Source organism: Chrysemys picta, chromosome 5 (genome assembly GCF_011386835.1).
Source record: "Chrysemys picta bellii isolate R12L10 chromosome 5, ASM1138683v2, whole genome shotgun sequence".
Lineage (NCBI taxonomy): Eukaryota > Metazoa > Chordata > Testudines > Emydidae > Chrysemys > Chrysemys picta.
The window spans coordinates 6,741,314-6,759,415 of record NC_088795.1 but is presented as its reverse complement, the minus strand read 5'-3'; the positions used below and the strand labels follow the sequence as shown (position 1 = coordinate 6,759,415).

Below are 18,102 nucleotides of genomic sequence, written 5' to 3'. Positions count from 1 at the left end.
AATGGCTAGAGTCAAATATGGCTGCCCTTTCTCTGCCGGGCTGTGTGGCCTAGTGGCCAGAGTTGATAAGGCTTCCCTCTTTCCGAGGGCTGTGTGGTCTAGTGGCCAGTCAGGGTAACCGGATTAGGGGGACCTGGGCCCTCCCTACTTCACCGGGTCCCAGCCCAGGGGATCTGACTGAAACACACTGACTTAATGGCTGGTTCTATAATTGGTCCACTGTCTAGTTCCCCTGGGCCATTTCCTACTGTATCTCCCAATGTAGATATCTGGACATCTCCGGGTCCTTTGGCCTGTGCTGCTGCCAGTGGTTCTGACCTCTCTCGGGTGTCTGCAGGTACCTGGATATCCGCCGGTGTCTCTGCACCCCTGGCTCCTGCGGTCTAGGGCTTCAGCAGCTCCCAGGCTGGAGCTTGCAACATACGTCTTGCCTCCTTGGTGGTCAGTCCCAACTGAGCTGAGCTGTTCCCTTTTATACCTGGTTTCCAGCTGGAGCGTGCCCAGCAGGGCTGAGGGGGTGTGGCCTCCTCAGCCCATCGGGTGGAGTTAACCCCCGCAGGATCAGTGAGGGGCAAGCGTGCCCTGTCACAAGGTCACACAAAAATGCTGCTTACCTGGAATCTCTTCTCGCTTTGACAGATGAACGTTCAGCTAGTGCTGACTTGACTTCCCAGTTTATTTGTTTTTATCGTTTCTCACATGGGAAGAGAGTTAGATCCCGGATTTGCAAAGCACTACTAGGACCAAGATTTTCACAAATGGGTGCCCAGAACTAGGCTTCTATGGCCACATTTCAGCACCTAAATAAATGGCCTGATGTTTTTTCAGCTGCGCACCCAGCAGCTCCCTTTGAAGCCAATGGGCGCTGCTGGAGGCTCAGCACTTTTGAAAATTTAAGTGCCTCACTGTGGATTTAGAAGCCTCACTTTAGGCACCCAGTCTTGTGATTCGTCGCCTAGATGACTCCGAACAGCTAAGTGTTCAACACTTTGACCCAGCTTCTGCTTTGTTTTATCACGCACATCCAAAGGAACTCCAACGGAGTTTAATGGAGTTATTCTAGATTTACACTAGTGTCACTGAAAGGTGATTGTTTTTCCTATCTAGTTTTAGTTATTTTTTCTTAATTCCTAGAACAGAGTACACATGACTCACGTCATATGTCAGCAGTCTCCACGGCCAGCATTTCCAATAGCTTAGGTTGGGACCCCATGCAGTCACATGTCCTAGACTATCTTCCCTCTGGGAAACAGTGCCTTTTTGCCATCAATCTCTGAGTCTACCGAAGCAGACAGGAAGACCAATGACAGTAAAGATAGTATTTGTGGAAAAGATAGATTTGTGGAAAAATTGGAAAGAGTCCAGCGGAGGGCAACAAAAATGATTAGGGGTCTGGAGCACATGACTTATGAGGAGAGGCTGAGGGAACTGGGATTGTTTAGTTTCCAGAAGAGAAGAATGAGGGGGGATTTGATAGCAGCCTTCAACTACCTGACAGCGGGTTCCAAAGAGGATGGATCTAGACTGTTCTCAGTGGTAGCAGATGACAGAACAAGCAGCAATGGTCTCAAGTTGCAGTGGGGGAAGTCCAGGTTGGATATTAGGAAACACTATTTCACTAGGAGGGTGGTGAAGCACTGGAATGCATTACCTAGGGAGGTGGTGGAGTCTCCTTCCTTGGAGATTTTTAAGGCCCGGCTTGACAAAGCCCTGGCTGGGATGATTTAGTTGGGAATTGGTCCTGCTTTGAGCAGGGGGTTGGACTAGATGACCTTTTGAGGTCCCTTCCAACCCTGATATTCTATGATTCTATGATTGAAGCTGACAGAAGTGGTTAATAAGCTAGATCTACTATTAAATACAGGAGAGGGAGGGAACATGAGAAAGGAAGTGATATAATTCTCTGATACCTTGCTGTCTTAAGCAAACAAGAGGGAGAGCCCTGCAATAAATCAGTTGTTATGTGAAACCAGTGAAAATAAATGTATTTTTTTTAAAAACAGAATACAGGTGTTCTCTAAAACCAGACTGGGGACTACTGGAAACCTGAGAAGCTGCATGTTTGGCTCACACAGAAAACTGAAGGATGATCCTTCAAACCATTGGTCATGCATCTTACTTACATCAGTATCCCATTGACGTCAATGGCATTACTTACATGAATAAGGTTTTGCAGATTGGGCCACAAATCTTACAAAGAATAATGCCAGGATTCTGTCCAACCAGGCTGGAAAGCTTGATGCTACCAAATGGTCCAAAACTCAAAGGAAGACTTTTGACCCAGCAAGGTGTATTGAGGATTGTGTTGGAATGGCAAGTTATCGCTTTAAGAGCAGGGATTCCTGGTCCCTCACACAGACTAAGGGGCATTGTAGTGAAGGGTACATTCAGAGGCGGTTTGGAAAGAGCCAGGCTAAAACAAGGTGGAGTTACTTGTGCTCTCTGCCTTAGGGAGAAGTCTGCTTTGTCTCTGTGTTTTGATGACCGAGTATTTTAATTCTGGATTCTAAGGATATAAAGAAGTGTTATGGTGCAACCTTCCAGCAAGAATGTCTGATGTTTTCATCTAACTTCTCTGTGTGTATAGCATGAACAAAGGTAAATTTCCAGGTAAAGCTGACTGTAGACTAAGCTACCTGGATGACTACGTTGTGGGTTCCTAAAATGCTGCTGTCCTCTTGCTGATGTGCACTAAATGAAACATCTCTTTAGCACGAAGGACGTGGTGGGAGCATTGCTTTAGTGAATCCATAATTCCTTCCATCTGCAAGCCTCAAGATAAGAATTGATATAGTGATTCTCCATTTGATAAATATCTTTATTGATTTCTTTTATTTTTATCCTGTTTAATTATAGGACAGTCATTAGAAAATCAGAAATAAGGGTTCTAATAAGCCACTGGGTCATCCTCTTTAACCATACTGAACTGATGTATTAATTGGGATTATCCATCTTTGGCAGGGTAAAGGGGGAACATGAGGGAATTACAGGCCAGTATGTTTCATTTCTACACCCAGTCAATTGCTAGAGCAATTAGCAAAGCAGACACTTTGAAATTATTTAGAGCAAAAAGAGCTAATCGGTAACATGGGAAGAAGGGGAAATTACCAGGGGAAAGAGGAGGATGTTAAGGACCTGTAGGAGCAAAGGCCGTAAAAGGGAACAAGGAAGTGTACAGGTACATCAGAGGCTGTGGAGATGACTAAATAAAATGTAGGTTGTGCATTTAACAGGCAGGAAGAGCAAATAACAGATGTCAGGGTGACAGAGGAAATGACTCATAGCTACTTTGCTGCAGCCTTCACTTAAGAAGCGTAAGAGTAACTCACAGCTTAAAGCAATCGTAGTTAATGAGGAAACAGAGAGGTTACGAGGCAGTAAATAGGCTAAAGACGAACTACCAGAAAATATTCAGCTCATCAGGCAGCCTGTGACGTTCAGCCTAGAGTGCTAAAGGGCCCAACAGAATGAATATGGAAACACTGGCTCTCAGAGCGGAGAGATGAGGTCCCCAGAAGGCCGGAAAAGGGAAAACATGGAGAGAGAGGAAGTACAGAACTAGTGAAGTGCTCTCATTTCTGCTTAGCATCAATACTCAGTACATTTCTAGCACAATTAGAGCCTAATCCCACACCCACAGATGGAACTGAGTCTTTCCATTGAAGTCAGTGCTGCGGTATTGGGTCCTTAATACTGAAGTCCATTGTAAGCATCTACGGAAAAAGAAGGTGACATAATTGATGAAATGGGTTTGCCAATAAAAAATTATGGTGAATTAACTTGAATTATTTTTCTTAGCTAGGATAATAAGCTGAATGGATAAAGGAAATGCAGTGGGCATAGTATATCATTATATGACATTTCATTTAGTTCCTTGAGGCATTCTCTTAAGGAAACTAGAGAAACACAGATTAGATAGATAGCTTGTAATATGGCTACTAAAAAAGGTCAGAGATTAGATATTCAGTATCTGAATCTAAAGCTATACAGGCTTCACTAATTAACTTATGTGGAACCACTTTACCTTTGTCCTTATAAGAATCTCGTTTGGTAAGTTTCAGACAATTTCTGCAGGCAATCAAGTTCATACTTTATATTACTGCAAGTCTCCAAAACAATGTAGCATGGGTTTGCATAGCTGGGGAATAGTCTGACCTGTATAAAAGGAGATTCAGTAAGGACAAAGATAATGGAGTAATCAAACGCACAAATACAGAGCGGAGAACACAGGTCGGGAAGCTGAATCCCAAAGGATGGTCTGGGGAATTAGGAGGTAAACTGATTGGTTTAGCAGTGTGACATTGTCATATACAAACCCTACTCAGTACTGGCTACGTCTCCGTTGGGGTTCCGTTGTGGATATCACCAACCTAAAAAGAGACAACTGGAGAAAACAAAACCTGGTAGGATGATGACCTCTGGGAGCAGGTGAAGCGAGTGAGGCATACTCAGACTCAAGGAAGAGTGTGCCTTTCATCAGGATGCACCGCAGTAGCACAGACTTGTCACTGAAGAGTTATTGGGCTTCAAAGAGAGTCCCATTAGAGATCCTTGGCCAAAGGAGCAAGGGCAGTGCATCATCAGTCTTTCTGGACATGGGGAAAATTTCTCGTTGTTTTCAACCGTGCTGCTGGACTCTTTTGAAAATCAGATCTAGTTGATCCATTATCAGTAAAGCTAACGAGGAGGGTGCATTGGTCTAGTGGTTAGGGCACAGGACTCCCGAATCTGCCGTTGACACGCTATGTACTTGGGAGGGTCACAACTTTCAGTGCCTCAGTTTCCCGAGGGAATGCTGAACTCCTGAACATGTGTCAAGTGTTTGGAGTCCATCAGGGGAAAGGCTTTATGGAATTGTTGGTATTTGTATCAAATTATTAACATGTAAAGAACTGTGTGTGACTTCAACTAAGAATTCACTGTGGTCACTATGCTTCATTTCATTTACATGTTTCTTTGTTAACCATTTAAAAACTCAGCATTTGACAAGTGTTTCCACAGCACAGGCTCTGAGAGCACACAATTAGTTCCTAGTCCAACCATATGGGAATACTGTGTGTCTCAAACCCCCTTGTGGCAACACGTGTTGGCAGTGGTAACCCCATAATAATTTCACAATGGAGCATGGAAACTGGAAGGGAAAAGCTAACAGCAGTTTGCTTTTTAGCTACTTAACTCCTTTTTACAAGTGTATCTCCATGCAGAACATGCATTTGGGACCTGCATTCCCTGCTTTTGGGGGCAGAAGGGGGAATCCGTCAAATGGCCAGGCTCATCTCAGATTTCATTGCCCACTTGATTATGTGGAACCAATAGCACTGTAAGAGTTGAGCAAATAATTGTGTGGGGTTTTTTGTTTGTTTGGGTGGGTCAGGACCAAAAAATCTGGAAAAAGAATTTGAAAATTCAAACTGAAATTGAATTTTGGGGGTTTTCTCACCAAAATGAAAAACACAAAAATATTTTTTGTTTCAGGTCCAATAAAATGTTTTGTTTAACCCAAAAACATTTTTTTGTTTCATTTTTGGATTTTTTTTAACCCTTTTTGTTTGTGTTTCCCTCTGATAAATAAATGTAGCTAAATTTCAAAACAAAATGTCATTTTGAAACATGGTCAAAATGAACCACTTTGACTTTTAAAAAAAATAATTTCTTTGGGCCCAAACTATTCACTTAATTCACTTTAATTCACTCAATTCATGATTAGTTTCAGTGGCCCCAAAATGCATTTTTCAGTCAATTTACTATTTGCTAAAAATAATTCACTGAGCCCTAGTCCCTGACTTTTTTCCCTCCAGAGAACTCATGTGCATAGACTCCAGCGGAAAGAGCTGAGCCACTATTCTCCTGCTGCAAAGGTGGTGGAACGCAGGGCGCCGGAGTTCTTATCCCAGCCCATTTTATTTAAAATGCTGATTTGAGTTTGGAGCTGGCTCATAAGGCATCATCTTGTTAGTTCTCTCAGGCTAGCCCCGAGTGTGCACTCACTTCTTTATAGCTAGCCATCGAATGTGACTGAAAGGGACGTGAAACTGAAGCAACAATGTTCTTGGCACATTCAAGCCAGACAAGGTAATAACCACAGCAAGAATAAACTACAAAGGACTTATTTCCCCCCCCCCCCTACTGCTAGAATGGGGGGGGGAATCTAAGTTTTAACTGATACGCCAGGATTATTATTATTGTGTAGGGGATTTGTTCAAAATTCCCATTAGTCTTTTGTTGGACCAATTGATTCATGGTCTGGTTGTTATCTCTTGATGCTCTCCCCAAAAGCTTTCTCCAACGAAAACAATGGTGTTTCACAGCCATCGAAGTAGGTGAGATCTTTGTTGTAACTATTATACAAGGTCCTCAGAGCGTGTTAACATCTTGCTGCATTTGGAAGCAGACTTTTAGATTTTCTGCCACTGGGATCCAAATTAAATGCTGAAGTAAATGCCTCAAAGGTAAGTGGCGGGAGACAGGTTGAAAACAGTTTTATTACAGCCATAATTTACCCAAGGACTGTCCTGCTGCTGGTAATAACCTTTTTAGAGTTGTAGGGTAACATGCAGTCAATTACAACTGGCACACTAGATATTGGGTCATCTATATATGTGAAGGGCAGCATTATGTTACTTTCTTGGCACTCCTTAGCTTTTCTCGCGGCCACAGAACTGCATATAATAATACATTACACACACTGGACATGGACATGAAGAAAGCTAGTGTTACCACTACCACATATAGCATCACAGAGATGACATAAATACTGCACAGCATAAGGACAAAATTCCTGTCTCCTCTATTCTGCTTACCAGGGCAAGCTTATTTGTAGGGGGGTCTTCTATTAGACCAAGTAGCAGATCATCAAGCAAAGGCAGATTAATTTGTGTTGGGGAAATAACAGGCCTTTTAACTAGTGACTTGGCTTTCAAGAAGTACGTTGCCAGCCAGATCTGTAACTCAGTGATTTGAATGGGCCTATTCAGATTTACACCGGCTGAGGAGTTCGCTTGCATATCAATTGAGCAAGATGGCTGCTTCGTGAGTTTTCGGTTTTCTTTTTTAAAAAGCTCTGTCAAAAAATCAACCCTTTGCTTCAAGTTCATAATAACTGCACTGTCTTGCTGCTTCATCCTTATGGAGTTTTTTATTGAGATTTTTAGCTTGGGTGTTTTACATGTGATTGTACAGAGCATTTAAGGAATAGACACAGAAAAGAATATACACAGAGGAAAAGGAAACCAAGCAAACTGCTAGTAGTTAAGAAAATGTTTTGTTGGCATGTTTTTGGGTAAGAATATCACCAGCTGAAATGTGTACATGAATTATATGATTGATAAGTAGCAGGCACCTGTAATAGCTATTTCAGTTTGGAAACAAAAGGTTTCCAAATTAAAACTAACTTGGCTAGTCTACAATGTTTCCATGTTAAACAGAATATATCTCCTAGGACGTCGTATACATATTGTTTCGTTTATCATCCATATGTTCTTACAACTTGCCAAAAATGAGTAGCTTCTATAGATACCTTTTCCTCCCTGATTTCTGTATCAGTCTCCAGTTGTGGAGAAACCCATAAGATTTTGTTACATAAAAGCAGGAAGTTCTGACTCTTGATTAGTTAGAAACATTCACTTGGCAAGTCCGTAGATCCAATTGTTTGCCTGACCAGAGTTCAGCAGTAGGGGAGTAACGTTAACCAATGAGACTGTATATGTAAGTTGGTCTATACTGACTCATTCCAACTGAGTAGTGAAAACAATTATGCACTGCTGATGAACCAATTAGAAGGCACATGCAAAGTTCCTTCTGATTGGCTCCTCCTTAGAAGTGACTTGATGGTTCTTTTTTCTGAACTTCAGTCATCTTTTCCTGTTCAGTGCACACGTTTGAAAGAACATTTCCCTTTATTAGCCCAGGGCTATTGTGCGGCATTTTCCAACCACGAGGCGAATGCTCAGAATGTCCGTAACAACGCACACGCTGGGTTCAAGTTCTGTTGACTGAACGTCAAGCTGTTTATTGTTCCTCCTCAGGGAGACTAAAGCTCCACGGACGTCTGCGTCTGGCACCAGGGGATGTTCAGACACTGGTACCAAACCGCCAGCTGCATTGGCCCTAGCACTGCAGGAACGGGCTGAAACGCTAGAGCGATGGTTACTGCTCAGGCATTGGTGCTACACTATAAGGTATATGAGCTGCTTTGTACTGACTGAGGCCTCTGGGTTTGTAACTCAAACCCTCTGGGGACCACGTGGTCTCCCCTTTATCACAGCACCGCCTGGGACAAATCATGGGTCCTCCTCTTCCTTTTTAACAGGTAAACATCATCCACCGTACCCTTAGCTACTCCCCAAACACGTACACATGCATCACCCATTCTCTCCCTGTCCCCCGCCACACAGCAGCATCGCAGAGCAAATTCAGGGCAGCGAGGAGGAGGGAATTACCCCGCCTTGTTGCCAGGCTGTGGGAGCAAGTGAATGGTTTTGGAAGAGGTCCCAGATGTGTTTGAACCAACCCTAATAGCTGCCTATTGCGGCATCGGCTCTTATCCATACGCTTTGTGCAACATCTTCTGAGCTGTGCACATTACACGTATTATTCTACACTTACGTTGTATTCTCACTTGGGGCTGGCTTCTAGCTGGCATGCTACTTTCTGGTATACATTTGGGGCGAAGACAAGAGGAAGACTATAGATGCATGCTGCTCTATCGGGCTATATTAGAAAGAAGAACCAAATGAATGATGACGAAACATGCAGGGAAACAAATACTGTTTTAAACTCCTCTGCTGGTATTGGTGGGAGGGAGGAAGAGAGGAGGGACAAGGGAGAGGAGGAGAATGGAAAGTAAAATATTTATAAAAGCTCTTGACAGCGTTCTTTTAATATTTTCTCTATCGTTCCAGATTTTCCTTATCCTACAAATAAAACGTTATATACATGGAGTGATGCTTGTGTCTGGCAGCTTAAAAGAGCACCTTTCCTAGGTGCTAGGCAGTTGCTCTCAGTGATTTTTACCCGTTTCCATATGACACACAATTACACAGAGCCATTTTAGAGTACTCCCTCTGATTCCAATCCTGTAATGACTGCACACCAGAGCTCCTGAGTAGGTCACAGGGATATCCACATGTGTAGTGATTACTGTATGAGAAAGCCTACAGTGTACTCAGAGTGCATCAAATTTTGGCCAAATCTTTGGAGCGGAGCAGTTTTGAAAGATAACCAGCTAGTGTCAATCAATGTGACCTACACTGATTTCAGTGGTGTTGGGCTGACATAGATCAGCGAGGGATCTGGCTCACTGACTGCTGTGGGAGTATGCAAAACTCTGGTTGTTTTGATCCCAGACCAACTGCTCTTACAGATGAAAATAGTATAAATTGACCTAACTTCAATGACGTATCAGGAATGGTCAACAGCTTCCCCGATCACAGAGCTATTGGTAATTTTGTCTCTGCTGATCTCCACTTCTAAGACTCAAAACAACAATACAGAGGAAATAAAAATCAGTGCTTAACAAAACAAGATTATCTGATTTCAATGTTGTGCCCTGGGATGTTCAGAATTCTACACCATAAAGAAGACCCCCAGACTGCATTACACTTCTATGCTTATTAATATCTTATAACATTTCACCCCTGCAATAGTCACTAACCAAAATCAGCATCAAGTGAGGTTAAATAGCTACAAATAAATATGAGCTTGCCTCCTTTTCCGTTATTTTTCATGGAGGAGGGACACTAGCAGCGATCGCAGTTCAAGCTTGTGTGCTCTTAGGGTCTCCATAGCCAGTTTTTAGAAGGGAAAGGTATCTTTTTATTCCTGTTTCTTGTGGAAGTCTGCAGGGTGTTCTGTTTTGTGTACGCTGTTCTGCGCAGGTGTGTGTGTGATGCAAGAAACCAGTGCGACTGCTACGTTAAGGATGCACTATTACAATTGCAAAGCTTGGCGGTGCAATTCAGTTTCCAGTAACATTACATAGCTGCGCTATTTTTAGATAAGCAGCTATACATGAAGTTAGTTCGGGCCAGATCATGGCCTCCAGCCCTCCTGCTTTGGACTACTGGAAGCCAGTTTAGGCAGCCGCCTGGGGTTTTGCCTGGTGGCATAGGCCCAGCATAGTACATCCTACACCTCTGCCCCTTCCTGTCTGCAGTTTTGGGGTGCTCTGACAGGAAGAGGGGATGTAGCCATACTACGGCTGCGTACTACTGATCCCCAGCTGCAGAAGAGACATTTAGAAGCCAGATGTTCTTTAGAGACAGCCCTTATGGGAGAGGAGGAGAATGGAAAGTAAAATATTTATAAAAGCTCTCGACAGCCTTCTTTTAATTTTTTCTCTAGAGATCCAGATTTTCACGATTTCTCTAATGCAAATTATCTCGGCAGCAGCCTTGATGCCAAACAGGCTGGACAGAGACAATCTGCAGTCAGCCTATAGACAGAGGGGTTGAAATCTTAGTGAGTGCCAGCGAGCTGTCACGGCAATTACCTATAGCTTACTCTGCAACATGCCCACACAAAGAACTACATGGAAGTAATGGTTGTCTACACTCCGCTTCCCCATCAGAGAAGGTTGGTTGGAAGGGATGGGAAATGGGTGAAGTCGGTTCGGTTCTCTAACATGCAGCCCAGCAGCAAATTACAAGGATCCCTGCGTCACAGCACCTCCCAGGGCTATTCCTGGAGAATGCAGCTTACCCACTGCCTGTTGCTCAGGGCTGTCTAAAATCACAAAGCAGACATCATATAATGCTTTTCATTCTTCCCCCAATCCCAGCAAAGTAAGCACTCCAGGTAAGGATTGTGAACAAGATTTTTCCAAAACGGGACGTCTGAAGTTAGGAGTCTAAGTAAGAGGCCTAGTTTTCAAAGGTGCAAAGCCGTCAGCAGCTCCACTGAATTCAGTCACTGTTCAAAATCAGGCCACTTATTCAGATACCTAAAAATGGATTTAGGAACCTAACTTCAGACCAAATTTTTCAAAAAAGTGGGAGCGTCCATCCATTTATCCGTTTTTTGTTGACGCCTGACCCCCTCCTTTTGTTTTCTTTAAGTGTGATGAAGGTATTTTTAGGCTGGAAAGATGTATTTCTTTTTTCATTTCCCCATAAATCAAAAAGGCAGATGAATTTTTTCAGAGCCTTGGGAAACAAAATTCCTTCTAGTATAGGCAAAGCATACAAATTCAGCCCAAAAGCTTTCTGTTTTGGAAAGTTCTGAGCATGTTAAAATATAAACTAATGTATAGCCGAAACTACAGCATTCACTGCTGCTGACTGTTGTGTCTCTCTCACAGGCATGCCCGTGTGCACACACACCCCTAAACACACACTTCAGTTATTTTTATCTGCTGTGCTTTCCAAATGTTTTTTGTATTCAAAATATTCTTATACTTGGAAAGTGCTTAGCAGCTTTGACGTTCTCACTGCTACATGCAGAAATTTTCAGACTCCAAGGACTGAATTCATGAACTTCAGAGTTCAATTTTACGGACTGCAGATTATGCAGATGACATCAACACATTGTAGCTCAGTTAAAATCGATACTCATTGACACAGGATAATCCACGGTGCTGCGACTGTAGGTCAGCATACAGTAGCCTTCACCATGTCAGCGTCCAAATGGTTGACACAACATGGGACCATGCCTTAAAGTAAAGGTGAAGAAATAAAACCAAGCAACAAAGGCTTAAAACTGGGCACGCTCAGTCCTGAGAAAAGAAGTCTAAGGGGGGACCTGATACAAGTCTTTAACTATATTAAGGGCTGTTATAAAGAGGATGGTGATCAATTGTTCTCCATGTCCATTGGCGGTAGGACTGGATGTAACGGGCTTAATCTGCAGCATGAGAGATTCAGGTTAGATATTAGGAAAAACTGTCTAACTCCCAGGGAGTTAAGTTCTGGACAGACGTCCAAGGGAGGTTGTGGCATCCCCATCAATGGAGGTTTTTAAGAACAGTTTGGACAAACACTCACCAGGGATGGTCTAGGTTTACTTAGTCCTGCCTCAGTGCTGGGGGAATTAAGGTCCCCTTCCAGCCCTACGTTTCTGTGACTCTGTGAAAACTATGTTGGATTAATTTAATTAACATAAATAGAATTTTTATCCCCTCCATTTTGGGAGTCAACCTTTTCAATGTCTGTAAGACATCCATAAGAATGGATACTGTAATGCAAGGTTGGCATGGGATGAATATAGACAAGTGTAAAATGAAGTGTTTCCTGTACCCAGAGAGTGGAGAAGTGAGGGAAGTTAGAGGAGAGAGCATGGATTGACAAATGGAGGGAAAATAAGAGAGATGAGGGGAAGGAAGACTGTTGAGTCCTCAATAAAGGGAAAGTGGAATGAATAAGGTAGGGAGACCATGACCTTGCCAACATCACAAGGATAACATTTTCACTAGGATACATTGATAGAACAATGTATCAACCATAAAAGAGTTCTTGTTCTACATCAGACACACCAGTAAATGCCACCTTTATTAACCGCTGGCCTTTTATTATGACAACAATCACTGTGAAAGATCTTACCCTCTGCATGAATTTAATTCTGCCATGTCCTTCTACAAGCATTTTGGGAGTCTGCTGCTGTTGAAGGTTTTGTCCTTCTCAAAAATATATATAATTCAAGCATAGTAGATCATCAACAATGTCCACTTGACTCGCTGGACTGAAGTTATGTCCATGGAGAAGCTGAAATTGTCTTTACCTTTGCATGTGTAAATCTACAGCATGCCATTTGTCTCAATCACACTGACCCCATAATAATAAAAAGGGCAGCAAGTTTTAGGGCATCAGGCTGGCAGCATCAAGACCAAGAGGGAAGACTGGGTTGTAAATGTTTCCCACAATGTTACAAAGACAATTGTTCCATTGAAGGAGAATGCTGCTTGTTACTGAGTGTAAAATCTAGCGTCTTCAGCCAGCTCTCTGGGGTTACCTCCTACACTCAAAAATGGGGTTCCCTTCAGCACATATTTCCAATCTGAATAAGTGGCTAGCAGCAGCCACCCAGATAACGAGTAGTGTGTGGTGTTGTGTTGTTTGGGATTTCTCAGGGCCAGAGTCTAATACCCTTAAATACTCATGTGGATTACTACTTTATTTCAGGAGTAATGCCACTGAAGTCAGTACAGCATCTTGCAGAATAAAGTACTACTCAGGGTGAGTAAAGGATAACAGAATGTGGCCTATAGTTTAGAACTGTGTAGCCAACATATTTTGTTCATCAAACAGGGAAAGCATGCAATAATGGAGACATCACCTACCCACCCCAAGTCCTTCTTCTCTCACTGAAGTTAATTGGAGTTTTGCCACTGACTTGCATGGAAGCAGGCCCAGACCTCGACAGAGCAATGCACAACAGCTCTATGAGAATTAGCATCTGAGTCACTTTATAGTCAGTGCTGAGGGTGCCCTGAGGCACTTATTTTTGTTGTCAATCTTTCTGTTCTATTGTGTTGATTTTTCTAACTTACATATTTTGTCTTTGGGAAAGTTATATAATTGTGCTCTATTCAAAAAATAATTTCAAGGTGAGTTGGAGGAGAATTTGGTATGGCAATACACCGGCAAGCAACACAAATAAAGGAGACACCCCAGATTGGGAAAGTAATTTATATATGTCTTTCCTGTTAAATACTCGGAGGGACCATCAAGCTCCTGTTAGAAACCGGAGGTCTTTGTAAAGTGGCTGAAATTGACCATGGAATGGTTGGGAGGATCCAGTGGTTTTTTTTTTTTAGATAACTTGTTTCTCATTGGTCCACACCATTAAAATATAAAGACCACAAAGGGTGGCTAGGGAGACCTAATGTGGACTTGTTTTACTCTTTGCCACACTACCAACTGAGTGTAACATCAGAAGAACCAAAGTACCAAAAAGATATAATGGATATTGCAGTGCTAAAAAGGTACAACACATGAAATACTATACTCAAATTATCTTCATGTCATAGGCTAGTTTAGACCGTAGAAACCCACTAGACCTATGCAGTAACCCGCTAAAAAGCAGGCTCACTTCATCTCATCCCTACCCCAAGACAAAGTACACCTAGCTAGATTTTCTAGAACCTTCCAGTCTGCCATAGCTATATAATTTTTGTGCTTAAGTTATTCATCTAGGGCTCCTTTCCTTGGCTCTGCTCACCCGTGGCCTAAAGGAATCAAAACTCTTGTACTGAAGACAGGAAGGGAGAGAAAAATGAAGAGAAAGTTTAGTCGTACAGTACATCCAGTATCTTCTAAATCTTAATCAGTTGTTTATTGGTTGGCAAACAAGTTTCACTTTTACAACAAATATTAGTAATGAGGTCATTCAACTTTGAGACCATACAAAATGGATCATAAATTAAAAAAAAATTATAATCTGTGCTGCTAATTTACCTCCGGAAAGCCTACATTACTTCAAATCCTGTCAAATAAATAAATTTCCTGTTAGGAAAATAATGAACAGAGGATTTTTTTAATCACTTCAAAATAGTTGGTTTTCAAATTCTTGTTATAAGACAGTCAAATTTCTTTTTTTTTTTTTAACCACTGCAGTACATGTGCCTAGATTGGGAACCAGACTGAGGCCTGAAGACTCTTAACTCCTACAGGGATATTGTTTTCACATGCAGAAGCCCAGCTATAACTATAAGAGATCTCTTGGCTTCTAGTACCGTGCCTACTGCCTGGGTGAGGGACGGCTTGCCAAATACGCTTCATATTATTATTATTATTACTGGTTGTGCACTGTAAACATAAAGTTTGCCCTGCTCTAATCTGCAAAATTTCTGTTGGCAATACACCGACTGAAGAAAGAGAAAGCATGAGAAAAAGAAAATTCCATTGGTTGGAAAGAATTTGTGATCGTATTACTAGAATCCGAGCCTTAGAAAGTGAATTTTTTTTGTTTTTTTGTTTTTTTTGCCCAGTGAAATTTTTAAAGAAAACAATGGCAAAAAAGGATTTATGAAAAACCTTGCTCCTACTGGTAGACAAATTTGCAAGACCAGCACAACAGAAAAAGTTCTTTTTTTTTTTCCACTACATTAACAGGGACGCAAGTTCTGGAGGAACAAAAAGCAGACTATATGTGCAATGCTAGTATCTGTACATTACATAGAAATTGTTCAATTTTTTTTTCTGCCATTAGTTTTTTTATCATCAGTTAATACAGCAAAACATAAAATATGCGCGTCGCATATATAATTCTAGAATTCCCTTCCGTTTCATTAGATTTTGTTTTGTTTGCTCCCACAGCTAAGCGCGCTGCAGTTAAATCAAGTTGTGAGTGACCAAAAACCATTATGTGATACAGATTCATAATAAACAGTTTTGCTATTTGCTGTTGTTTTTTGTTCTTTGTGCAGCACTCCCACCGAGATGCGTCATCGCTACTAGTTTCAAATGCACGTTTTGGCCTTTTATTTTTGTTTTAAATCAGGTCCTCAGTAATAATAGCAACAGAGCATCAAGGATGTTTAAACAAACACAGCATAACTCGAGAAGGCCACGAAGTGTGCCATTATCTGTTGTATCTCTTTCATTAACATAATGAAGTCTGTCTGAGAGAGGGAGGGGAGGAAAGGGGTGGAATTTCATCAGTTATTATTCTCCCCGGGCTGGCCTAAAAATTCCAGTAAAAAAAAAAGTCTGACCGTTTGTTTGTTTTTTAGAACAGCACGAAGATTTAGGAGTACGCACAATATTACCACTGCTTGTATTAACTCAGAACAGTAAACCAGGTGTTAGGGAGGAGAGGGAGGGGATGTTGGTTGTTTTACATTTTTGCTTAATCTTCTATAGACTAGTGACCAAGTGAGCAGGTCCTTTGGAACTCCCTTCGGGGGAAGTCCCGTCTTTGCTCGGTGGGACTATAAAACCATCACTGCTGCCTCGCCCCAGCTGGTAGTAAGTGTGTAGCTGATGGACGTGGTTCCTGGAGCCTAGATTTGGCATGCTTTTGTAGTACACATCGTCGGCATCACCACTTTTGGCCGTGGGGGGGTCGGTCTGGGTGCTGGTGGTAACGCTTTCTGTGACGGGCATGCCAGCCAGCGCGGGCATGCTGGTATACAGAGAATCCCTGTTGGGCGACTGGTGGTCTTCTGTGTGCTCGTTGGTTAGCAAGGGGAAAAAGCTCTCGCTGTTGTCTTGCGGGATCCGTCTCCTGGTGTAGTGGTGCAGCTGGTGGTTCTCAGCGGAATAAACCCTCGGCGGCAGCAAGGGGGCGTCGGACTCTTCGTGGATGAGTTCCAGGCCCAGGCTCTCCTCGTGGTTGAAGGAGGTGGCGTCGTCGAGGACGATGGCGTCGTCCTCGGTCGCACTGCCAATGTTGTTGACGAGTTTGTTCACCAGGTTCCTGTTCTGTTCGCTGGAGCGCTCGTGGTTGTTCAGATAGGAAGGGATGTAGTTGGAGGTGAGTTCCTTCAGGATCTTTTTCTCTAGGGCAGTCTCGGTGTGGTTATTATACCCACGGTCAATGATTTGCACACAGTTGCTCAGGTACTCGCCACTGGCGATGCTGTAGCTGTTGCCGTGGTTACCATTCAGTGGTAGAGTATCCATGACACTTGTATCCCTGGCATTGTTCAGAAGCCCCTCTGAAAAACATCACACAAGAGAGGGTGACTTGGGCAAAACAGGACATTCGCGCAGGACTCGTACAAACATCACACTGTCTTAATCAATCAGTGCTGCACTGTGTTGCTACGTTAACACAGCAGCTGTGTAAAAATTGATATCAAACAAAATTAAAAAAATTAGATTGGGTTTGATAACAATAGTAGCATCATGGAAAAAACAAAAAAGCTTAATAATCTTTTACATGGGAACAAGAGCTCTAGCTAATAAGATTAAGGTTTTTCCACTGAAAATGATATCTGGTATCAGGTATTGCACTTGATTTGTCAGTAGCTTAAGAGAAGGAACAGCCCCTCTCCAAATAGCTCCTGTTCATATCACACATAGCTGCTCCCAAATGCTATCTCAGCTTCTTTTATATGTTCCTTAAAACTAGGAAATCTATGGGGCAGATATTCAGCTGGTATAAACTGTCCTAGCACCACTGATTTCAATGGAAAGATGACAAGTTACATAAGCGGCGGACCTGTATTTACAGCGTAGCTAGCCCATTCCCAAAATATGGTTTAGTAAACTGATTGCATATGTGAGATCTTTGGGGAAAAATTCTTACCTTCCTTACATTTAATGCGACTCCATTTGATGCAATGGAGTTGCATGGATATAATTTATAGTTTTTGCTTCATGGTGACTAGCTTGTGTATTTGATTTTTTAAAATTATACATCACATCCCTTCTGTTACAAGGGCATGACCAAAATTATTTGCATGATGCTGTGCTGTGAATTTTATATCGTAGTCATATGCTAGGGATTACAGTTCTGTGCGCGTTGTTATTGCCAAGCTCCGTACACTATATTCTTTCAAAAGCTGCTTCCGAGTTTCACTTTTTCATTAGGTAGCTTTGTTCAATAGCAGGGACAGTGCAGCTGTAAGGATTATAGGCACTGTAGATGTGATGGGGTGCATGTTCATCAGGGCTGCTTGGGTATTTAGTCACATAATTCCCATTTGCATGAGTCAGCCAGTTATAAGATTGCCTGCCATTTTGAAAATGTATCCCTGTAATGTTAGGACTTTGGACCTACAACAGGAAAAAATACATATATAACTGCAGAAACTAGGCCAGTGCCTTCTGGGAATGAGTTGGTTTTGTTGAAACTATTTAATGAACTATATAAATTTCCATAAGCCTACTAACATTGTAAATAAAAACCAAGGGCTTGACTCTTCACTCACTTACACCACTGTAGATAAAGCGTAACTGCTTTGAAGCCAGGGAAGTAAATCCAGTTTAAGTGAGAGGAGAATCAGGTCCTGGCATGTTAAGCTATCATGCTAATGACTATTGTGATCACTAGAATGAACACCCAGCATGAGACTGTATGAAACTTTCCATGTGTTTTTTCAGTTAGTGCATTCAGATGCTGCCAAAAAACACAGACAACACTGAACCAGCAGTGGTGGATTAGAGCAGCTCTGTGTTGACAACAAAGATTAATGGTCATTCACATCAGCAAGAAAAACTCTTA

The 18,102-nt window shown here is 42.2% G+C and overlaps 1 protein-coding gene across 38 annotated transcripts in view; it reads right to left on the bottom strand.

Annotated features, from left to right (window-relative positions):
- The window catches only part of ADGRL3 (adhesion G protein-coupled receptor L3), an 820,109-nt gene that overhangs the window by 18,369 nt on the left and 783,638 nt on the right, over positions 1-18,102 (bottom strand). For 33 of the 38 annotated variants that reach the window (XM_024100864.3, XM_024100859.3, XM_065595821.1 and 30 more), the window contains one exon: positions 14,240-16,591. The exons of the other annotated variants lie outside the window; for them this stretch is intronic. In XM_024100864.3, coding sequence (XP_023956632.1) covers positions 16,580-16,591 — 12 coding nt within the window. In that variant the 3' untranslated portion in view covers positions 14,240-16,579. Of the gene's footprint in view, positions 1-14,239; positions 16,592-18,102 lie in introns of those variants that run through there. 38 annotated transcript variants of the gene reach the window in all.